This window comes from Heptranchias perlo, chromosome 25 (assembly GCF_035084215.1).
Source record: "Heptranchias perlo isolate sHepPer1 chromosome 25, sHepPer1.hap1, whole genome shotgun sequence".
Classification (NCBI taxonomy): domain Eukaryota; kingdom Metazoa; phylum Chordata; class Chondrichthyes; order Hexanchiformes; family Hexanchidae; genus Heptranchias; species Heptranchias perlo.
Window position 1 is genome coordinate 5302266 of NC_090349.1, and position 25680 is coordinate 5327945.

At 42.3% G+C, this 25680-nt stretch overlaps 1 protein-coding gene across 3 annotated transcripts in view; it reads right to left on the reverse strand.

Moving 5' to 3' along the window:
• Positions 1-25680, reverse strand: part of cabin1 (calcineurin binding protein 1) — a 483310-nt gene that overhangs the window by 405511 nt on the left and 52119 nt on the right. For all 3 annotated transcript variants that reach the window (XM_068005469.1, XM_068005470.1, XM_068005468.1), the window contains exons 12-19: positions 18286-18364; positions 15101-15288; positions 10578-10727; positions 8652-8846; positions 7650-7886; positions 5494-5644; positions 2154-2266; positions 788-949 (exon numbers count right to left, since the gene is read on the reverse strand). In XM_068005469.1, coding sequence (XP_067861570.1) covers positions 788-949; positions 2154-2266; positions 5494-5644; positions 7650-7886; positions 8652-8846; positions 10578-10727; positions 15101-15288; positions 18286-18364 — 1275 coding nt within the window. The remainder of the gene's footprint in view (positions 1-787; positions 950-2153; positions 2267-5493; positions 5645-7649; positions 7887-8651; positions 8847-10577; positions 10728-15100; positions 15289-18285; positions 18365-25680) is intronic.

Here is a 25680-nt window from a genome sequence, read left to right on the forward strand (position 1 = left end):
GTGATTTACAACATGGAGGACTGGAGCAACATTTATACCAGGGACCAAGCTTTTTCCTTTCATGGACCATGGAGCTTTGGGTGAGATATATGCAGTTTTAATCAGTATCTCAAGCTGCTGATACCAATAGGTTGTCATGATCTGATTTAGGATTTATCCACCAATGAGACATTGACACTTAAAAAAGCCCTTTCCATACCAACAGATGCATGAAATTCAAAGTGGATAAGCTAGTAAGAAATGCAAGCGCAAATGGAACGGAGTTGCCTGGGCTTCAAAGGCATGACCACAGCCCAGGAGCTGCAGTTTCAACACTCCTTGTTTATACTGTTAAACTCCTAGCTGTTTAGCCACAAACTTATCACTGTCCATAATTGTGAAGCAAAATAAAAATGTAACGTGAACAGATATCTGCAGCACCTTATAACGTGCAAAGTGCTTGACTCCCAAAAACCACATTGAGAGCAAAGACACACTCTTCACAATGCACTCAGGAACCACACAAAAATGATAGAAAACTCAGTACAGAAGGAAAGCATTTGACAAATTAGAAAAGTGTACTGAATACATTATCCTTTCTCCAAGTGAATGCTTTACAGCACAGCCATTTTGGACCCCATAAAATATTACGCATGCAAACACATGCACACAGAAAGCAGTTAAAGGTTATTCAACACTCAAAGGACTAATTTCACAGCTCAGTATAAAGAATTCTGGCACCATTTTCTACATCATAAGTATCCCATTTTACATAACTGTAACATGGAGTGCGTGCATAACTACACACCTGCTGGGCAGAGTGTTCCTCCAGATATCTGGCTTTACTCTTCTTACTAGGATAGGCATATAGGCAGTAAAAGCACTGCTCGAGGGCAGTCTCAAGCTCCTCTTTGAAGGGGTGGGCATCTTCAGCTCTTGAGGCAGACAATTCTTTCTGAAGAACTCGAACCTGTCGAGAAAGGCATGTTTTTCATTACATAAACAAAGTAATACACAAAACCACATACAATATGGGTCTAGTCCACCCACAGAACACAAGAATCAAGAAGGGAATTTTCCCAAGTGTTAGTGGGCCCGAAGGCCACTCTAGGGTGGGTCAGTACACACTGAAACTGGAATCCGAACCCTACAAATATCCATGGTTGCTTTATATGGAAAAAGATTTTTTGTTAATTTTCTACTCATCAAGATGGTGTCAGTGCTGTAGCATCAGCAAGCACTCCCAAGTCTGGCAACACAGTTAGATACAAAGTAAAGCTTCCTTTACTCTATCCTGATGCCAGAGGGTAAGTTTTAACTCGGAGTGGGGGGGGGGGGGGGGGGGGGGGGGAGGGGTTTGGAGATCGTGGGGGGGGTGGATCCTGGGTGGTGGTGGTGGTGGTGGTGGGAGGCGGTCGCTCAATCATGTATGTGGGATTGCTGCAGGTAGGCTTGTTGGGCCTGGGAGAAGTACTCCTGCTTCTCTGGGCCCACACGCAGTGCAATAAAGGCACTTACCTGCTGATCCGGGCCTTCTCGCCTCCTCTCGTGGTGTGAAGCAGATGGCTTGGGAATCCCGGTCCCCGGGAGTTAAAAGTAAACAACCTGCCAAAATGGAGGCCTGCAGCCTCCTTAAAAGCTTTCACTGACCGACCCGCCTCCCGAGAGCAGGTTGGTCGACTGCCCCTCGACTCGCCTCCGTTAAAACCGGAAGTGGGTGGGTTGGTGCGAGTTCGAGACGGGTTTTAGTTTTTTTTTTACAATTTTTACCTTCCTACTCACCCCTAACCCACCCATTTATGGGGTTAAAATTTAGGCCCATGTCTCCGCCTCAACTTTAGAAGATTGCTCCCTGTTGTATCAGTGTGACTTTTCCAGCTCACACACCAGTAGTGAGAATGACCAATAGCCCCAAGATCTGCACATTACGGTAGCTTTCCAAGCTAAAAGATTGAGCTCTCTGCTCTTATTATTGAATTTCTCAATTACGAGCTGAATTAGTTCTCTAATCTTATCACAAAGTCCACAGAACATATTCCAATATGGAAGGGGAAGAGAGAGGGGCAGGATAGTATTTGAGTGGAAAATTGGGGCAGGTTTGATGGACCAGCTGGTTTTTTCCTGCCTGTCAATTTCGTATGTTCATATGCTAAATTCTAAACCAGGCTACTTACATAGAACTTAAGCAATGCTCCATCAGAATTACAGCACCAGGATCTTCGACCAAGGTACTCGTGCGCTGTGTTCAGCAACATCAGAGAGGAAGGCAGCATTGGAGTTTCAGGATCTACAAAATAGAGGCATTGAAAGAAGCAGGAACAGATATCTCCAGAGCAATGCATCCCTTATTGTGGTAACAATGAACATTCCAGCTTGAAATGCACTAGGATAGAGCTGACCAATCACCTTAACCACTCAGGGTGATACAACTAACTTCAGCGTCCCTGAGCTGAGGAGAGGGAGGCAGCCAGGTTTCTCAATCACAAATCCAGTAACTCCTGCTGGAAAGCATGAGTGGGCAGGATTGAGCTTAGCTGCAGTGTCTCCGATGAGCACACAGCCTGCCAACACCTACTCGCAGATGAAGAATGGACACTTGGATGAGGCACCGGAGAGCACCCATGTAACAGTAACCCAGAAGCAGTCAACATTTTCATGAGAGGCGGGAGGAGTAATTCCTTAAAAAGAAACAAACCTTCAATTCAGCCACCCATTGGTCAGGAATTGTGCATTCTATCTCCAGAATCCACCAGGTGCCCAGTAACAGAGGTAACGAGATGGCCATGCAATAACTCCCCGACCAGTCCCAGATGTCTCCGGCTCTATCAGCACGTTCAGTGTCCTATTCAACCCTGAGCTGCATTTCTGACCCTATATCCTCTCAATCACAAAGATCACCTACTTCTGCCTCCATAACATTATTTACCTCTGCTCTGACCTCAATCCATCTGCCACTGAAGCTCTCATCCAACCTTTGACACCTCCAGACTTAATTACTCCAATGCTTTGCAGGCAGGCCTCCCATCCTCCTCCCACCATAAACTCCAGTTTATCCAGAATCCTGCTGCTTGTACCCTAACCTGCACCGTCCCACTTGCCCATGAACTATGGAGTTCAACGTGGAGAAGTGCAAGGTGCACTTTGGACCCAAGAAAGATAGATTGAGAGTATTTTCTAAATGGCGAGATGCTAGAAACTGTAGAGGAGTAGATGGATTTAGGGATCCATAAACAGAAATCACTAAAAATTAGTGGACAGGTACAAAAAATAATTTAGAAGGCTAATGGAATGTGAGCCTTTATCTCAAGGGGGGCTGGAATATAAAGGGCTGGAAGTTATGCTACAGAGCTCTGGTCAGACCCCACCTAGAGTACTGTATTCAGTTCTAGGCACCGCACCTCAGGAAGGATATACTGGCCTTGGAGGGAGTGCAGCGCAGATTCACCAAAATGATACCAGGGCTAAAAGGTTGAAATTATGAGGACCAGTTGCATAGACTAGGCTTGTATTCCCTGGAGTATAAAGGATTAAGGGGGTGACATAATTGAGGCGTTTAAGATGATTAAAGGAATTGATAGGGTAGATAGAGAGAAACTAATTCCTCTGGTGGGGGAGACCAGAACAAGGGGGCATAACCTTAAAATTAGAGCTAGGCCATTCAGGGGTGATGTCAGGAAGCACTTCTTCACACAAAGGGTAGTGGAAATCTGGAACTCTCTCCCCCTAAAAAGCTGTTGAGGCTGGGAGTCAATTGAAAATTTCAAAACTGAGATTGATTTTTGTTAGGTAAGGGTATTAAGGGATATGGAACCAAAACGGGTAAATGGAGTCAAGATACGGATCAACCATGATCTAACAATGGCAGAACAATCTTGAGGAACTGAATGGCCTACTCCCGTTCCTATGTTCCCATCATCCCTGTACTCACTGGCTCCTGCTCTCCCAATGCCTCAAATTTAAAATGTTCATGGTGTTTAAATCCCTCTATAGCATTGCCCCTCCCTATCTCTAACCTCCTCCAGTGATACAACCTCAAGATCTTCGTCCTCTGGATCACGTCTCTTGTATGTTACTCTATTCACCCAACAATTGGAGGTCGTTCCTTCAGCCACCTAGGTCCCATTCTCTGGACTTCCCTCCCTAAACCTCCCCACCTTTGAGAGCCTACTCTCTTTGACCAAGCTTTTGGCCATTCCTTAAGCTCAGCATCCATTTTCCTTACATCTCTGAAGTGTATTGTGGTGTCTTTGTGGATTATGGGCACTATAAAATAGCAAGTTATTGGAATACTCATGAAAACTTAAAGTGCATTATTGAGCACAGCAGCTCAAACCACTCCAGATTTTAAGAAACCCAAGCACACTTCTCTCCAGCAGAAATGGAATAATAAACAGGACAGAGACTACCCTAGAGCATAAAAGTTGTTTTTTTTTTAAAAAGGTCATTAGATCTGACAAGCCTGTCCATTTTTGACAGATCAACTCACCTATATACATTTGCACCATAATCTTAAATCTCTTTTTCTTTCTCTTTCTCTAAATGTATCCATCTATATTGTCTACTTCAATGGCCTAACCCACAACTCTACTGACAGTAAGACAGGTAGAGAATTTTGCATCGGCAGCTAGGACCAACTGGACATTCAAACTAGGTATAGATAATGATGCCAAAGCATGTTGCCATGTATACAGGGAACTGAAGTTAGCACAGTTACAGATTAAAACCAATAGGGGCTACATATGGCATCTGTACCTTTGGTTTGGGGGACGTAGGAAGAAATAAGTCAGAGTTCACCTGGAAAGTAAGCATGCATGGTTGTTGGGTACAGTCAAGATCAAGCTTGGCTCTGATGCCACCCCAAGGTTGAATAGCATGCAGATATTAACTGTTGGGGCTTACATGTGAACAACAGGCAGTTGGGTGCAGTCACAGTGCATGATTGCAATAAGCATTCAGCACCTGCAGGATGGGAACGGGGAAGCTAGGAGAGAATATCATCACCTTCCTGAAACACTGGTGATGCAACATATACTCACGTGAACCTGGTCAAGGCACAGAGTTAAGTGACACAGTTACAGTATTCGGAAACCAGACTAGTCACGCGAAGGTACCCTGAGACAATCAGATCACAGGTTGTGAGCAAATAACTACCAGAGTATGGGTTAAGGAGGTAAAGGGGGTTTCTCAGACATAAAGGAAACAAACTCCCCTCACAGTCAGTCAGAAACCAAGGAGCTGGAGAGTCAAAGTACAGTGGGTGTACCAGTAACAACTGATATCAGTGTGGCACTGCCATCCAGTTAAAGCAGTACCTTTAATGCCAATACAATTTCCTCAAACCTGCGGGATTCTAATCACCTATACTGAAATCCAGCTCAATATTTAAAAACAGTTCATTTTTTTTAAACTGACGGTTCCTCACGAATAAGCAGAGTAAAATTATTATTAAGCCTAAACTTTGCAAGACACTACATTGTGCTTCCTTCATCCTCGAGTACAGTGGGTAATACTGACCCGAGTCTTCACTTTTACAATGCTGTCGGCGAAGGGTGTCAAACTCCTCCTCCTCATGTTTTATGATCCTGTAGAGAGTGATCCAAGGCAGCACTGACGACACGTTTGGTTCTTTGGCATCTTCTGATATCCCCATGCTGCAGTCAATGATCTACGTCAACAGCAAACAGAAAAACAGGGGCTCTCTGGTTAATATTTACCATTTGATTTTTGACAGTCCACAGTCTGTCGATAGAAAATACACTGCATGGCACTGCCATGCATTGGAGTTTAAGATCACTGCTGTACTGAATGGGAAGGCATGGACACCACCCAGCTGATGAACTGTGGCCTCATGCAACAGCAAAAACAATTTGCATATATATAGTGCCTTTAACGTAGTAAAACGTCCCAAGACACTTCACAGGAGCATTATTAAACAAAATTTGACACTTAACCGCATAAGGAGATATTAGGACAGGTGACCAAAAGATTGTCCAAGGAGGTTGGTTTTAAGGAATGTCTGAGAGGAGCGGAGAGATTTAGGGAGGGAATTCCAGAGCTTAGGGCCAAGGCAGCTAAAGGCATGACCGCCAATGGTGGAGCGAATGAAATCGGGGATGCGCAAGAGGCAAGAATTAGAGGAGCGCAGAGATCTCGGAGGATAGGGGACCTTGCTGTGTGCACACTGGCTGCCACGTTTCCCTACATTACTTCAAAAGTACTTCTTGGACTGTCCAGCACGTTGAGACATCCTACAGTCTGGAAGGGCGTTATATAAAAGCGAGTATTTTCTTTCTTTGTCAGTGAAATTCCCTAGGATAGTTTACTTGGACTTTCAGAAAGCTTCTGACATAGTTTCACATTAAAAGACTTACAAGACTTCTAACTAAACTAAAAGCCATGAGAATCCAGGGCAGAACATAGGACTGGATAAGAAATTAGTGGAAAAATGGGGAACAGAGAGTTTTATTGAGAGGTGTAAAATGGGAATTGGGGGTAGGGGAGGTCTGTTTGTGACAGTCCTGCAAGGGTCAGTGATTGGACTCCTGCTTCTTCTCATTTACATAAATTACAGAAACCAAATGCAAGATTGTCAAGTTTGCAGCTGCTACTAAAATAGAGAGCAGCAGAAACAGAGGATGCAGCCAAGGATTTTATTGGGCAGACAAACACTGCATACTGGTCAAACAGTATGTGTAATAGACAGAAAGTGAGCGCAATAGAGCAGGAAATCTTAAAAAGGGTGCTGGGGCAATAGTTGATTCATCCCCATTAGGGTCTAGACAATATGGTGGTGCAATTTTAAAAAGCTAATAAATTGCTTGTATGTATAATTAGAATAGTCGGTTGAGATTATGCTGAGGCAATGCACCAGTCAGATCGCACCAAAGGACTATATTCAATTATAGTCAGCATGCAACAAAAATGGGATAAATGCACTGAAGAGGTTGTAAAGAAGAGCAACAAGACTGTAATGGGGATGGGAGGGGAGGGAAGGAAGGAAGAAGAAAGGGAAGATAGAAGAGAAAGAAATTGCATTTATATAATCACCTTTCACAACCTACATCCCATAGCGCTTGACAGCCAATGAATTACTTTTGAAATGTAGAAGCTCAAGTTCCACTGGTGGAGGAGGAGGAGGACCCCCCCATTGAAGCATATAAAATATTAATTGTTTTAGATAAAGTAAACCCAGAATGTTACTTCAAAGTAGGATAAACTAATATGACTAAAGGACAAGAGGATAAGTGAATGAAAAATACATTTTAAACAGACACATTTACACAGAGTGATGGAATGCCTGGTATAATCTGCCAAGCAGAAGAGTGGATACAAAAACCTTTGAGGCATTCTAAACACAGTTGGATGCCTAGATGGAAGAGTTAGGGTACCAGAGGGACATGCTAGACTTCTCAGGTTCTTGATAGGTGAGCCAATTAAAATGTACGAGTGTCAGGCTACCTGCTGGATAATCAACTCATCCGACTAATGCCAGATACACAGTACCTATCTTTCTGATTTTCACCTCTTTCAATATCAATGCTGCTGTGAAGTAACCTGCTGAAATAAGTATTCATGTATCACAATTTTGGGCTATACAATGATATTAAGACATCCTTCTAATGGAAGATACGAGTGTGAGATGTTGTATTGAATGAGATACTCCTGCCTACCTGGATGAGATTATTGGCAAATCTGACGAAACAAGGGCTCACAGACTGCTCCTCCAGGATACTGTTATCCCCAGACAAGGAATAGTCAATCCCAGTCAACAGCTGAGTCACTGTTGAAACCCACTCTTCCTTCGAGGATGAAGACGATACATTGTTCATCTGTTGAATGGCTTCATTCAGTGCAACTTCAGAACACTCCAAGCACTGCCTGTAATCTTTCTGCTTTAGCAGGGAGTCCTGACAAAAAGTGAGAAGCCATTGATCAAGCTTAAATTTGGAGACATTTGAGGGTGAAAAAGGGGAAAGAGAAGGAAGAAGAATTTTTCCACTCTGATTTGGTACTCCACAGTTAGTATAAATGTAAACAGTAGACATACGTCATAGTAACATAGATTTAAGGATAAGCTGTTTGATTGAAAGACACCAGTGTGTCTATACATCACTGTGTCTATTCTATATAGCAGTATGTTTATATCACTATTATCCACCTATTTGTATTACTGTATTGCTATAAATTCTATAACACTATCTCTGGAAGCCACAGTCAGGACATTGGAAAAAGATCACTGCCATGTTATCAGCACGGAAATCAGTGAAAACTGTGCTATCCCACATGCATCATCTTGCTCCATTCCCCAACTTCACATTTACTCATGACTACCCTGTCTGACTGAACTCTATTGCACTTGATCCATCTCCCAGGTAGGACCTGATCGAATCTGGCCGATTTCTCAGGCAAGGCCTGATCCAAATCAGTTCCTGTCAAGCAATCCCTATATAACTCATGCCACTTCAACAGTACACAATAGTCTAACTGCTGTGTACAGACTGATGTGGGCAGTTGGAGGGGGTTCGTACAGATTCATAACATAAATCAGTTTTATGGTCATCATAGCTTGAACACAAATGCTAAGCTCTTCCAACTGAGTACGAGATGACCTCCTTACTGCCACCTAACACATGAAGAAATTCAAAATGTTACAGGTGAAACATTAGGATTACCTGTAACAGGAGGAGCTGAGCAGGTCGTTCAGGGATGGAAGTAACAAATTCCAGGGGTTTTGTTCTGCCAATTGCGCCTAGAGTCAGTGTGGGTCGCAGCAGCTTCACAACTTGGTCATATTCACCCATCTCATACAGACGCTGAACCTCCTCTAACGACTGGCACCTCTCCAGTGACTTTAGCTTCTTATCAATCTGGCATGAGCAGAGAAAAAACACAGTACCATTAAACACCAAAAGTCAAAGGAGGACCAGGGAGGGAGGTACAAGGTTCAAACTAAAAGATTCTGGAAATGCTAACACCAAAAATATTTCAAGGCTCAGCTTTAATAAGCATTACCTACTTCAAGACAGGGTTACATTTGTTTTTCAAAGAGATAAAATGGTTAGCAAAATGTTGATGGATTCTTTTTGGTTGCCAACCACATGAGCAAAACTATGCTTTTACACTTGAACTGTGCAACACGATTGGTTATAAACTACAACATGAACACTATGAATTTCTATTGCCTCAATGGTAACATTTTCCATTTAGCATCGATGAGCATGGTAGAAGCAGAGTTTAAAAAATAAATTCTAGTGCCACCTCCTGGGGTGTACAGTATGGGAGAACAAACAGCACATTGCAACAAAGTAATGAAGTGTGGAATCAGCATCACAATCTGTAACAAGTGAATTCCCAATCTCAGCTCGGAACAGGTTTGCACTGGGGGTATTGAAGGGGCTCCTGCCGGATAGTTGAATGGGGCTCTGTACAGACTGATAGTGGGCAGATGTAGGGGACTGGTACAGGCCCACACTACACATGGAGAGTCAAAGGAGGTTGGGTACAGCCTGCTTTGGGCAAATACGGGGGGCCTCATACAGGTTAATGCTTGGTGGTTGAATGTGGCCGGTTTCAGACTTATGCTGGGAAATCAAAGGAGGCTGGGTTCAGGCCTGCACTGGGCGCTGGTCTTTTCTAACGTTTCATTAAGCGAAGAGGCAGAACTGATGACTGCATCTAGCATGAGGGATGGAACCCGAGACAGGATTAAGTGTTTCTCCAGTCCAGGATTATACTGCCTTCTCCAATTTCTCCTAAAAGATTAAAGAGTATTAAGCAGCTTCACACTAAACATTATTTAAACATTTAATTTTGCTTTCTTAGTGTTAGCGCTTTAACTTAAATACAGTCACAAAATGATAAAAGTTTCAGGTATAAATACTGCCTAATTTGTTACAGAAATTTCAAATGAAACTAGCATCTCCCAACAATCGAAGCACACATCTTAAGAAATTCACATTTCATACACTCTGAAGTGAAGTTGGAAACATTCTTTTACTGAACACAGATAACCGCTTTCAAGTTTGGCGCAGCACTCACAAAGGTACATCTTTCTTGGGCAATGCTGCGGCAAAGGGCATTCTCCATTTGTTTCTGTTTTTTGCCTCTCTGGGAGCCTGCGTCACTAGTAATGAGGGAAGGTGATGCATGAGATTACATCATCAATGGATAAGATGAATGTTTATGGTCTTGATGGTTGGTTGTTGCTCTTCTTTCACAAGTTCGTAGAGCAATAAAACACAGGTTTGTGTGAGCAGTTTCTCCACACCAAGTTAACAGTTTCACCTACACATCCAACAAAGGCCAATGTGTTGGGGGGGAGGGGAAGCGTGGGGAAAATCAACCCATGCCATTGCATACCAAGCAGCCATCCCAAGAGTGGCAATAGCACAATGTTTATAGACTGGCAGAGGCCAGCAAGTAAGCTGCATGTCTTGTCTTGGCAAGGGAGTAGAACACAGCACAGGGACATCTAACGAATGAGGGTAAATTGTTACCAAACCAACATGCATGATCAATTGCATAAAAATCATGGATATTTGTTGCTTTTTCCACTTTTGTTACTTAATATTTTCAGTGTAGAAAGCAATGGTCTGTACCTCCTCCAGTGATATGGCAGAATCCACGTGTAGATTCGGCAGTCTGATAGTAAAACCATCACTAGTCCTGCTTCCCATCTTAATTCCTACTGAACTGCAAAACAAACTGGTGCAGATATCATAGCTCTCCAGAGCTTGCTCCATATCTCCCTGTGAAAAAATATATTGAAACATGAAATCTGTAGGTGGGGAGAAAGGGTGAGAAAGTGCATTGCAACATTCTCCTTTCATCTGCGTTTGAATCTCACTCAGACTGATAAAAGTCTCCTCCCTCCATAAAGGTTGCAAATTAACTCAGTTGTAAGTGGGTGCAATTTCATAGCACCCACCTGTTCGTAATTTGGCACTATTTAATACAATTGGCTGCAGGCTCACAGACACAGGGAATAGAGAGTTTTCTGCTATTCCTGGTCTGCACAATATCTGATCTAGGAGTTCACGATGTCGATGTTGACAGCAAAAAACAGAAAAGAAAAGCGTTCCATTCCCTAGTATCTGATTATTACAATTCAGGCTCTCCACCAAGCCCGTAAGTTTGTGTTCAAAGCAAAAAAGCATTTTGCACAGCAGACTCCCTCCCTGAACTGAAATGTGTAAACTTGCAGGACATGATGGGGCAGCATGCCACAGGACTAGCACTTACCTTTCGCCATGGTATTTTGGACATAGGCTGACTACCACAAGAGGTGGACAACAACACAGCCAGAAATTTTCATTCAAACTAAAATTGATATCAAATTTATCAAGTTGATTACATGGCAGCAGAAACACAAAGAAACAAACAGCACAATACTTGACTTTCAAAATAAGATTCTTGAATCTTTAGATGTCCCTTGTGTGGCAAAAGTACATATAGCCCCTTTTACCATCTCAACATGCAAACATGAAATCAAAACAGAGAACTGAAAATCCTAGGACTGCTGTCTAGAATCCATTATTTGAGATAAAATTAGTGATCATTTAGGAACATATGGATTAATCAAGGACAGCCAGCATGTTTGACAAATTTAATAGAATTTTATGAAGAAGTGACTGATTGAATAATGGGAGTGCAGTAGGTGCAGTGTATATGGATTTTTAGAAAGTATTCATAAGAAGCTAGTTAGAAAAATTAAGATATATGGTACAAGAGGAGTATATGTAGTACCATGGATAGAAAGTTGGTTAACGGACAAGAACTAAAGAGTTAGCGTAACTGGATGTTGCTCAGTCTGGAAAGGATTGGAAGTGGTGTTGTCCAGGTGTCAGTGCTAGGTCCACTTTTGTTCCCAGTATATATAGATGATTTGGAGTTAGTATCATGCTCCCTATGCCTAAAACTTGCTGAAGACACAAAAAAGTTAGCTATTAGCCAGGTTAGCAAAATGGGCAGATGGCAGATGCAATTTAATGTGGATAGGTGTGAGGCAATATATTTTGGGGGGGGGAGAAACAAGGAATGGGAGTATACACTCAATGGAAAGATCCTGAAGAGCATGAATGAACAGAAACCATAGGGGGCTCAAAAACATTAACTTCCTGAAAGTGCAGCTGTGGATGTATAAAACCATTAAAAAAAGGCCAACAGCATTTTGGGTTTTATAATTAGAGGCATAGAGCACAAGAGTAAAGAAATAATGATACATTCGTACAAAACATTTGATTAGGCCAGTTTGAGTACTGTGTGCAGTTTTCGGTGCCCCATTATAGAAAGGACATGAAGGCCATAGAGAGCGTACAGTGTAAATTCACCAGCATGATGCCAGGGGTGGAGAACTATCTTTATGAGGAGAGACTTGAGTTATTGGGACTATTTCCACTGGAGCAGAGACGGCTAAGACAATCTGATAGAGGTGTTTAAAATTATATGGGGTTTTGATAGAGTGAACAGGGAAGACCATTCCCTCTAGTTGGGAGTCAGTTCTGAGTCAACAATTTAAAACGGTCACTAAGAGGGCGAGGAGAGGTTGCAAGAAAGCTATTTATGTAGAGGGTTGCTGGAACATGTAATACTTTGCTACAGGGAGTAGTGGAGGCAGAGACCATTACAACTTTGAAGGGAAGAATAGGTAAATATTTGAAGCAGAGGAACACACATGGCTACAGAGCATGCCCGGGGAAGTGGTATTAGTTTTGGATTGCTCTAGCAGAGAGCCGGCACAGGCAAGATGGGCCGAATGGAGTTACTTCTGTGCTATAAGTTTTTATGGCTCCTTTGAGGAACTAATTTTTTCCTCACTAGTTAGGCAATCAGAATATTAATCATGTCTATCATTCAACTGGATAAGGGGTGAACAGCAATCTCTGTCATCTGTTGAATCATTTGCTTTGGATACCCAGGCAAAACTGAAATCAAATCTAAACATCTGACATTAGTCTACAAGCCAACTACATTAGTATGAATTAGCCAAACGAACAAGACCCAAATAGTTTATGATCAAGCAGCAATATCAAAATAATGGCTGCTGCCTCCCTACAAAACTAACAGCTATCTCGAGGCAGTTTTATGTATTGATTTTTCCCATCAGACATCAAGACAGAAAAAGAACTCTATGGTTTCGATATTAACCTCCCACGCCGAGCAGCAGAGGGTCGGAGGGGGGTTAAAAATGAAAAAATGTGAAACGCATCCCAACCCGCCACGTACTCGCCCATTGCCGATTTTACAGTGGCGGATTTTGAGGCCTCAGTGTCTGGCCGTGGAGAGGTGAGACACTTCATTAACAGTGCAATTGGGAGCCAGATTTAACTTTTACAGTTGCTGCCTGGGTTTCCCAGTGGTTGGGAAACCCGGCAGTGAGAGGGAGATGGGAGCTGGCGGCTCCTTTTACAGCATTGCCTGTAAGCCAGGAGGCCTCCGGCCCCTCAAGGAAGCTTTTGGCTTCTCTTCTGCCAATCTCAGCCTCCCTTTCCCCCCCACCGCCCCTGCCACAATCGTGACCTACCCTCCCCACAATGGCCTCTTTCACCAAGCCCTGATCGCAGCCGACCTTCCCCCCTCCGGATTTCTGGGGACTGTCCCCAAGAGACCCCGGCTACGGCCTCCTGCCGCTGGTTTTCCCAGGCTGTCAATTTGGTCGGCTGCTGGGTGAGAAACGGAAGAAAAAAACATTAATGAGACCCTGCCCTTAAATTCGGCAGGACCTCCGCGTCCCCAGCCTTGCCAGGTTCTTCGGCAGTTTTTGGCCTCCCCCACACCCTCCTAGCCTCCCTGTAAATATCAGGGCCCACAGTGAAGTGAATTCAAGTTTAAAATGTTGTTCAAACTATTCTAAAATCATATTGAAAAACAAACAATACTGAACTTATCCAATTTGAGGCATGATGGAGCTCAAAAATTCACTCAAAAGCAAAACCTTTTTCCTCCAATTACATAAACTAGACAGACAGTCTCCAAGATATTTGGGAGTGGGAGGAGGGTGGAGAGAAAGGGAGTACAAAGTATAGTACATTTAAACCCCTTCAAATAAAAGCAGAATTTTAAAAATCAGTATTGGTAACTGTGCTGTCATCACCACTATACTAAACCATTTTAAATATAAAAATTAATTTCTCCTCTTCTGTTGTGTGCACATGAATCAAAAAATTAGATTTTAAAGTTAAACAGTTCAAGAACTCCATGGCTTTTGTCATGGATGGCTGCTATATGTGTAAGATCATGGCTTAAAATCCACACCAACCAAAAAACCCATTTGGTCTCCAGGAATTGGAAATGTGTGAGGATTACTCCATGTGGCAGACTTGTAAATACCAATCAGGAACCGATCGAGAAAAATATAGGAAACAGCCATGGAACAGAAGGAATGAACCTTAAGCTGCTCTGGGCTTCTTGCCTACAAGATCACAGCACTGCAAAATTTACACAATCATTCATTTAATTTTCTGTTTCGGATCTCTGCACATAGGAAACAAATAACTCAAGACCTCTGAAATTGTTCCATAAGACACACAGTAAGTTAAGACATCACAAGCAGTAAAAACATAGATCTACTTCAGACTGATGTCGCAGCAGAAAAAAACAACAGATGACAATTTATTTAGATATAAGGTATTGGTTCTAAATAATGAAATACATTACTACTTTCAGCATCAAACCCTCCATGTTCAGATACAGAGTAAAACCCATCGACATTAACCTACAACATGAGTTAACCCCCAACCCCATGGAAGCATGACTACCGCACTAGTGCCATATTTTCCATATCCTGCACCAGCTATCCTTGTAGTCCCTCTAGCGACAGCCAGTCCGTGCTAAATTAGGGGCAGTTTTCTACTCCCACTAGAAAACTGGGTTCAGATTGTCCAAATTCATTTAGGAAGAGGAAATGTTTTTCCCATCAGCCTGCACAATGCCGAACCCCAACACACTACTCAATTTCCCTCAATTTAATGGAATTTTCAAAGTGAACCTGTTTCAACTGCAGAAAGAATTCCACCCACTCCCCTGATTGTAAGCTGACAATTAGGAAACTGTTACTACCAAACTCTCATTACAAGAAGCCCCATTTTCTTCACACCATGCAGCATTGAGCACAAATACAAACCTGCAATGCCATGAATCTGGCTTTCAACCAGTACACTTGGACCACAAAAACCAGCCAGTCATTCTCGAACAGATCCCTCTGTGAGGAAGTGAAGGCCAGTTGAATCAGGTCTCCCAAATAATGGCTTCCGGGAAAATCAGGCCCTAACTGCGCGGCTGTGTTGCTGGAGGTACATTTCCGAGGGGAAACTGAAAAAAGCAAACAAGCATCGAGATTACAATTAAACAGGAAGTGGTTCCCCATGCACCACATGTAAAGAAGAAATGTCTCCCCCAGGTACCACCATCACAAGGGCCAAGTTTTTTGGGCCAATTATAACAAGGTAACATTTCCACCTGCCTGATCGAAACAGCACAGCCCATTTTAGATGAGACCCACCAGGATTTTACAATCTAGAGAAGTTCTCTCTCCAGGCTACACTTGCAACAAGAAAATTTGACTCAGAAAATGTAGACAATGAAATCTGTGGTGTCAGTGAAAACAGTCTCATCCGAATAGGGGTAAAAATATCAATTTAAACCAAACTGGCTTAATTTTCTAGAATTTTGCACTTGTGTATTTTTGTGTAAAATTACATCTATTGAGAATGAAAAAGAGGCTTCCTATATTATGGAAATAAATGGAAGCCAGCATGCAAAAGAGGGAACTAAAGCAGAACATAAAAGGCTGGGATCAATGGATAAACAGTGACTGAGAATGACATTTGTGACTTGGTTAGGGCTGTTTCAGTGCTGTGGGGGCGGAAGCTAAATTGGAGATATTCAATAAGGTACCACATAAGAGACTCATGACAAAGGTCAGGCTGTGAAAGGCCAGGAAGCGGAATGGATTGAAAGATGGCTAAAATACAGAAAAGAGAAGATAGGACTTAAGGGAAGTGTCTCGGACTGGCAGGAAGTGGGAAATGGTGTCACACAGGGATCCGTGCTGAGACCACTGTTGTTTACCATATACATAAATGATTTTGACTCAAGAATTGGAGGTGTGTTATCGAAATTTGAAGATGATACAAAATTGGGGGATATAGCTAATAATGTGGAGGACTGCACCACAATACAGGAAAACAGGCAAATGGCAAATGAAAATCAATATAGCAAAGTGTGAGGTGGCTCATTTTGGTAGGAGAAATGAAGAGGTCACTTATTCCTTGGATGGTAAGAAACTAAATGGGATAGAAGAGCAAAGAGATCTGGGAATACAGATACATAAATCACTAAAAGTAACAAAGCAAGTTAATAGTGCCATAAAGAATGCTAACAAAGTACTGGGGTTCATTTTGATAGAAACAGAATATAAAAGTAGGAAGGTAATATTACATTTTTATAGAACCTTGGTTAGACCTCTTGTAGTACTACATGCAGTTCTGGTCTCCATACTACAAAAAGGATATTGTAGCACAGGAGAAAGTGCAGAAAAGATTTATAAGGGTGTTACCAGAATTGAGCGAATGAAACTACCAAGAAAGATGGATTCTCCAGAAAAGAGAAGACTGAGAAGGGGCCTGATAGAGGTTTTTAAAATTATGAATAGGGTGGACCTGAAAAATTGTTTCCACTTGTGGGTGAGTCCAGAACAAGGGGGCATAAATATAAGACAACCACTCACAGGTCAAATAAAGAATTTAGGAGGATTTTCTTTATAGAGAGTGGTGAGAATGTGGAACTTGCGGCTACATGATTGAAGCAGATTGCATTGATAAATTTAAGGGGAGGCTTGATGCGTACATGAGGGTGAAGGGAATAGAGGGATATGGGGGCAGGGTGGGAAGAGGTAATTAGCGTGGGAGGAGGCTTGTGTGGAGTATAAACACTGGCATAGACTAATTGGTCCAGATGGCCTGTTTCTGTGCTGTAGATTCTATTTAATTCTATGCAAAAACAGGGAGTTGCGAGTGAGATAGGCGCAGAGCTGGGAGGCAGCAACATGGTTAAGGAACTTGGAGAGGAAAGGGAGGTTGGAGATGAGGTGGTAGTTAGTGAGGACAGAGGAGTTAAAGCTGTTTTGTTTTGAGGAGGTGAGTGATGACATACAACAGTTTTCTATTAAGTAGTTTGCAGTTTGTTCCCTCTGTGACTGCCATACTAGTTTTTCCAATTCTATTAAAATGCTTGCTTAAACTTTTAGAATTCTGTTTTGATGAAAGGTAGACCTGTTTACACAAGCTGACTGACCTGCTGTGTATTAACAGCAGCTTCTGTTTTTATTTCATATTTCCAGGAATAGCAGTTTTTTTTAAATTTGAACTATTTTTAAAGTTATTGAGGTGACATTTGAGTGCTCAAAGGGGATAGTGGCAGAAACACTAGATGAAAAAAACATGGATTACACTCTGTCATGCAGCTTAAGGCTCAGGTATTTTGAGAGATTCTTGTATCAGAATATGAAACGTTCACACCCTGCAGGGGTAGGGCCACCGCTCAGGATCCTAGATATACCGCAGTGATAATAACAAAATGTATTTTTCTTCAGAATCTTCCTATCCTTTTGGGGACAAGAAAGTAGTAGGTGTAATATTCTGCAACTTCCCGGCCAAAGGGAACACAGCAGAGCAGACATTTCTGCCTCTTGGGCAGAAAGTTCCTTGGCAGGAGCACTAACTGTCCCAAAAGAACTGTTGTCCTGAACTTCCCCTTTACTGAAGAAAGAACATGCATTTATATAGCACCTTTCATGTCCTCAGGGTATCCCAAAGTGCTTCACAGCCAATGAATTACCTTTGAAGTGTAATCATTAATGGAGGCAAACGTGACCACCAATTTGCACACAGCAAGGCCCCACAAACACTCACCTTCACTCAGTCATCCAATAAGACAAGGTGGCACTTGCATGCCAAACTTTGGGCACAATTCCGACAATGGCAACTCTGAAAACAGCAACACCAAGTCACTGCTGGCATGTAAAGCTGGAGGTAGTAGCTGATGGTAACTGTTTCTGGCTCCTTGCTATCTCCCTTGTCGGATTCTTTTAAACCCAGAGGTGAAGACCCTTTTGCTGCTATAAGGACTCTATTTACCTGTAAAAGGTGGCCATTGTGGACAACAGTTTGTTTGTGGAGATTGAATGAAAGCGCAAGGATAATTCAAACCGAAGTGACATTGTAAATAAGAAAAAGCTGAACAGATAGCTGTAAATAACCAATTATTAATCTGAAGAAAACATTGCACCTTCTTGAAAGAGCTTCATACCTGTGGTACTTTTAGACTTTGTCAGCAGCCACTGATCAAGCTGTAGTTCCATACACACCAGGCACATCACCATCATATCCTGAAGACAAAGGAGAATAATGAAGTACCCTGACATAAGAAGAGTTAAACACCAGACTGAGCATTGTGTAAGCAGGACAGTTATTTTCAGAGAATGGTGAAAATAAAATGTGTAAAAATAACCTTGACAATCTCAGCAGTGAATTCAATGTGGCTGCAGCTAACTAGTCTCAGAAAAAATACTCTCCACCACATACAAGTACAAAAGAGACAATATCCTGAAACCATGAAAATGCCGAACACTAAGGTTATTACAGACACAAAAAAAAGAGATAGGAAACAAATACTTATTTCAAAATTCAAATGAATAGTATGTTATCCGAGTCTCTTGATTGGACTACTGCCTTTCCAATGAATCTTGGGTACTTTTTTAAATGTTATTCCAATTTTAGTCCTTTTTTGGGGCATCAGCAGGTGTGAGAAAGCAAGAATTTGGACTCTCTTTGTTGTTTCCCTATGAAGATATCCATAATTGAAGGATTTGTGACTGTAATTGAACTGTAATATAATCAAGGACAGATCATGCTTGGCTGTGATTGCCACCATGATCCAATAGACTATTAACGTTCACAATGTAGGCCAATAAATGAAGAATGGCCACTTGGGTGAGGTAGTGGCGGTCAACCAACACCTATGAAACTTTATCCCAACTTGAGTCACAGTCTTCAGTCAAGGAGGAGAGAAAGGGGGAGAAAACTGGCATAAGCAAATTCTTTTAAAAAGGAATGGTGTTCTATGCAATGTAAAAATGTAAAAGAGGGGACGGAGGCAAAACAAACTGGGGGGGAAAATCAGCATAAAAACCAGCACAGCCACTACACGAGTTTATGAGCATGAATTTCGCAAATCTAGGAAACCGTACTAGGTGAAGTAAATTTCAAACCAGTAACACATCAAGACAATGTCATCACTAACAGAGATAGCTTAAAACGATGAACCAACACTGTCTCAAGTTCCAGAGTGGGCTTTAAGTACCTATACACTAGGCTGCCCATCTGTTCACTATTGCAAAAACAACAATTTGCATTTATATAGCACCTTTAACGTGGTAAAACATCCCAAGGCGCTTCACAGGAGCGTTATTGAACAAAATTTGACACCAAGCCACATAAGGAGATTTTAGGACAGGTGACCAAAAGCTTGGTCAAAGAGGTGGACTTTAAAGAGGGTCTTGAAGGAGGAGAGAGGGGTTTAGGGAGGGAATTCCAAAGCTCAGCGCCTAGGCAGCTGAAGGCACGGCAGCCAATGGTGGAGTGATTAAAGTCAGGGATGTGCAAGAGGCCAAAATTGGAGGAGTGCAGAGATCTCGGAAGGTTACATAAGAAATAGCCTGCTCCGCCACTCAACCAGATCATGGCTAATCTTCGACCTCAACTCCAATTTCCTGCCCAATCCCTATATCCCTTGATTCACTTCGAGTCCAGAAATCTGTCTATCTCAGCCTTGAATATATTCAACGACACAGCATCAACAGCCCTCCAGGGTAGAGAATTCCAATGATTCACAACCCCGAGTGAAGAAAGTCGTCCTCATTTCAGTCTTAAATGGCCGACCCCTTATCCTGAGACTATGTCCCCTAGTTCCAGACTCTCCAGCCAGGGGAAACAATCTTTCATCATTTACCCTGTCAAGCCCCATCATAATATTATCTGTTTCAATTAGATCACCCCTCATTCTTCTAAACTCCAGAGGGTATAGGCCCATTCTACTCAACCTCTCCTCATAGGACAACTCTCTTCCCTGGAATTAATCTAGTGAACCTTTGCTGCACTGCCTCTAAGGCAAGTATATCCTTCCTTAGATAAGGAGACCAAAACTGTACATAGTACTCCAGGTAAGGTCTCACTAAAGCCCTGTACAATTTAATAGTTTCTCATCATTTAAAAAATATTCTGTTTTTCTATTCTTCCTACCAAAGTGAATAACCTCACATTTCCCCACATTATACTCCATCTGCCACCTTCTTGCCCACTCACTTAACCTGTCCATATCCCTGTTATATCCTGGTTGTAGGGCTGGAGGAGATTACAGAGATAGGGAGGGGCGAGGCCATGGAGAAATTTGAAAACAAGGATGAGAATTTTAAGATCGAGGCTTTGTCGGACCGGCAGCCGATGTAGGTCAACGAACACTGGGGCGATGGGTGACAGGTCTTACTGCAAGTTAGGATATGGGCAGCAGAGTTTTGGATAAGCTGAAGTTTACAGAGTGCAAGGTAGGAGGCCGGCCAAGAGAGCATTGGAATCATCGAATCTAGGAGGTAACAAAGGCACATATCAGGGTTTCACAAGCAGATGAGCTGAGACAGGGGCGGAGATGGGCGATGTTGCGGGGGTGGGGGGGGAATTAGGCGGTCTTGATGATGGAATGGATATGGGGTCGGAAGATCAGCTCAGGGTCAAATAGGACACAAAGGTGTGAACATTCTGGTTCAGACTCAGACAGAGGGATGGTGTTGATAGCTAGGGAACAGAGTTTGTGGTGAGGATCAAAGACAATGGCTTTGGTCTTCCCAATATTTAGTTGGAGGAAATTTCTGCTCATCCAATACTGGATGTCGGACAAGCAGCATGATATCAGAGGCAGCGGAGGGGTCAAGAGAGGTAATGGTGAGGTAGAGCTGGGTGTCATCACCATACGTGTCGAACCTGACGCGTTTTCAGATTGTTTCACTGAGGGGCAGCATGTAGGTCAGAAATAGGTGGGGGCAAAGGATAAATCCTTGAGGAACTCCAGCGGTAATGGTGCGGGAGCGGGAAAAGAAGCCATTAGAACATAAGAACATAAGGAATAGGAGCAAGAATAGGCCAAATGGCCCCTCGAGCCTGCTCCATCATTCAGTAAGATCATGGCTGGCCTTCAACCTCAACTCCACTTTCCTGCCTGATCACCATATCCCTTGATTTCCTTAGTGTCCAAAAATATATTGATCTGTCTTGAATATACTCAACAACTGAACATCCACAGCCCTCTGGGATAGAGAATTCCAAAGATTCACATTCCTCTGAGTGAAGAAATTTCTCCTCATCTCAGTCTTGAATGGTCGACCCCTTATCCTGCGACTATGCTCCCTAGTTCTAGGCTCCCCATCCAGGGGAAACAGCCCCTCAGCATCTACTCTGTCAAGCCCTCTTAGAATCTTACATGTTTCAATGAGATCACCTCTCATTCTTCTAAACTCCATAGAGTACAGGCCCATTCTACTCGATCTCTCCTCATAGGACAATCCTCTCATCCCAGGAATCAATCGAGTGAACCTTCGTTGCATCGCCTCCAGGAAAAGTATATCCTTCCTGAGGTAAGGAGACCAAAACTGTGCACAGTACTCCTGGTGTGGTCTCATCAAAGCCCTATATAATTGCAGCAAGACTTCCTTACTCTTGTACTCCAACCCCCTTGCATTAAGGCCAACATACTATTTGCTTTCCTAATTGCTCACTGTACCTGCATACTAACTTTCTGTGTTTCTTGTACGAGGACACCCAAGTCTCTCTGAACACCAACATTTAATAGTTTCTCAACGTTTAAAAAATATTCTATTTTTCTATTCTTCCTACCAAAGTGAATAACCTCACATTTCCCCACATTATACTCCATCTGTCACCTTCTTGACCACTCACTTAACCTGTCTATATCCCTTTGCAGACTCTTTGTGTCCTCCTCACAGCTTACTTTCCCACCTAGCTTTATATCATCAGCAAACTTGGATACATTATACTCGGTCCCTTCATCTAAGTCATTAATATAGATTATAAATAGCTGAGGCCCAAGCACTGATCCTTGTGGCACCCCACTAATTACAGCCTGGCAACCTGAAAATGATCTGTTTATCCCTACTGTTTTCTGTCCGTTAACCAAGCCTCTATCCGTGCTAATATATTACCCCCAACCCCATGAGCACTTACCTTATGTAACAACCTTTTATGTGGCACCTTATCGAATGCCTTTTGAAAATCCAAATATACTACATCCACTGGTTCCCCCTTATCTACCCTGCTAGTTACATCCTCAAAAAACTCTAATAAATTTGTCAAACATGAGTTCCCTTTCATAAAACCATGTTAACTCTGCCTAATAATATTATGATTTTCTAAGTGCCCTGTTACCACTTAATAATGGATTCCAGCATTTCCCCAACGACCGATGTCAGGTTACCTGGCCTATAGTTCCCTGCTTTCTCTCTCCCTCCCTCCCTTTTTGAATAGCGGGGTAACATTTGCTACCTTCCAATCCACTGGAGCTGTTCCAGAATCTAGGGAATTTTGGAAGATCACAATCAATGCATCCACTATCTCTACACCTCTTTTAGAACCTGAGGATGTAGGCAATCAGGTCCAGGGGATTTGTTGGCTTTTAGTCCCATTAGTTTGGTAAGTACTTTTTCTTTACTAATATTAATTACTTTAAGTTCCTCACTCTCATTTACCCCTTGGTTCCCCACTATTTTTGGTATGTTTTTTGTGTCTTCTACTGTGAAGTAGTGAAGAGAAGCCTGGGGTTATCTTTACATTCCAAGATCCTGGAATAGTGAGCAGTTTTGGCACTAGGGACAGCAAATGTTATAAAGAGGGTGGTACTCACAAATCTTCTCTACTTCTTCTAAACGCTGATTTTTCACATTAGGCACAGCAGTTTTTGCACCTTAATGAGCATATCTCTCTGGACAGGGGAGGGGGCTAGGAAGGAGCAGAATCTTCAGATTCCAAAGTATTACAGTGGATTCAGACTAACTGCAAACATCACTAATGGGCAACACAGCTACAAGAAATTATATGAGGCAGGTTTCCCCACAGACCTCTGACTGGGAATGGAGACAAGTATTGCTATGACAGCCTCCAAACTCACCTCCCCTTCCATAGTTCTCAAGATTAGGCCAGTGGAAGTCCAGACACACCTAACCATATAACATAGCAGGTGGAGGAAGACCTACATAGGACAGCATTGAAAATGTCTTAGGCAACAGCAATCTCCTAGTACCGCTTAATGAGCTTTCAAGGCACTCAGATAAATGAGCTGCTCCACAAGATCATGGCCTTTCAGCAGCTTAGACAAGTTCCAAGCTGCATAATAGGAATTGATCCAATATCTCCAGGATCCTGCCATATTCCATAAATCCAGCACAACTGTCACTGTAGCACAGAGCTCTCCTACAGATTTATCTCCTCCCTCTATTTCATTCTATGCTAAATGACAACAGAAAAATAATTACCTACCTAGTAAGGTCTTCATTTGATGAATGAAATTCACCCACCCTCCCTTGTTTCTAGGTCACTACACTGGTTTGTTTTGACCTGAAACTAAACAAACTAACCCTTAATCCACCAAAAATCTATATTCCTGCAAGATCTATAGAGACAGATGGGTGGAATTGTGTGTGAAGGATGTGTATCATTTCAACAATGAGGGCCCTACAATAGAAGTAATTTACTTTTTCTATACATCCCCCACATTGTCATAGAAAATCTGGAGGGAAAGGCCCTGACACAGGTCACCAGCATTCAGCACTGATTTGCCAAAGGCATTTTGTGCGATGCAATTAAATGCAGATGGTAATTGCTCAGTAATTGTGTGAGCATTGTTCCATCTGGAAGCCTTGCATATGTCATCAACTGTAACCTGGCAAAGATGCCAAGGCAGCACTTGTGGATTAACCATTAAACTGCCCCTGGGCTTCTTCCCTACAAGATAGTACCATGTGGGAAACACTTAACCATGCATTTAGCTATCCACTGGTTAACCTTGGGTCTCTGCATCATCAAAAATGAAGAACTGTCAAGATTGCTTGCATTGCTCTGTGCAAGCAAATTTAAGTTGTGTGAGCACCTACACAGAGATGATTTTCAATTTCTGACTTGTGTGGAGGCAGATAAAACAATGAGGCAACTTCCTGGGACTGAAACTGGGAAACAGCTTTTTGTGAGCTGTGAACTACAACATCAATAGTGCAATTTTCCATACATGAAAATGAAATTCACACAAAGAATTTTAAGCAGTGAATACTGAACATCTGAACAACTAAAACAACATCCCAATCAGGAACCAGTGAGGAGCTAACTGGACACAACTTCCAAATAGTTTATATAGGACTCACAAACAGGTAATCTCCTCATACTCAAACACAAATGGGTCACAAAAGCAGTGCAACATGAATGAGAGGGGAACTAAGTTTTAAACTAGCCGTGAACACATTCTGAAGACATCATGCGAGATAGGATAACAATAAAAATAGGAGCAGGAGTAGGCCATAGGGGCCCTCGAGCCAGCTCCACCACTCAATAAGATCATGGCTGATCTTCAACCTCAACTCCAGATTTAGAAGAATAACATTGCACATTTTTTCTTATGAACTCTACTGGAGGATGCTGCAGGATCTAATCAAGGTATCCAAGTCACTAAAATTAAAATTACCATTAATGAAAGGAAAAATTTGAAACTAGAATTTGTAAAAAATGATAATGTTGTATGAACAAATACAAATACTATTACATGGTACTTCCAGTCCTGGCAGGAAAAGACAATGGACTATGCACTCAGTGTGTGCCCCGAAATCATCAAGAGCGCTGGAACTTAAAATTCAGCATAAACAAGCAGAAACCGGGGCCCAAGGAAAACATGAAACACGTGCCATATATTCCTTCTTTAAAATGAGAATTAAAGTTTCAAACCATCTAACTATCATTCATGCACATTAGGCACAGCATATTTAAAAACCTGCAATCGTGGAAATTTTCAATTTTTGAGATATACTGAAGCCATAAAATGCATTCAAAGAAACAGAAAGTACAGTTCAGGTCTCATTAAAGAAAACAAAATTCCTCAATACAAAACAGCAGAAATATGATGTTTCCTGCTGTGCCTAAATTCTCACTCTCCCCATCCCTACCCATCCCAGGTTACCCCAGATCTTCACCGCCCCTTTTATTCATTCACAGTGTTGAAATGCCCTAACTTCACCTGAACCCAACGGCTCTGTCAACCCTCAACGTATAGTGCTCCCAAAAAGTACAAACTATGCAAGATGCATCATATATGGATCTCAAATGCCATTTAATGTCCTCAATATAGATCTGCAAGTATTAGGTAATGTTCTTAATATACGGATCTGCAAGTACCTTATAATGTAACCTGTAAAATGACTTGCAAAAATGTATCACGTTCAAAAACTCACCATTAGAAAAATAAAGCTTCAACTCTATAATATGGGATTAGAGTAGACAGGGCTGATGGCCGGCGCGGACACGATGGGCCGAAGGGCCTCTATCCGTGCTGTATAACTCTATGACTCTATGACTCTAGTAGAAGGATAAATCAGCAAAG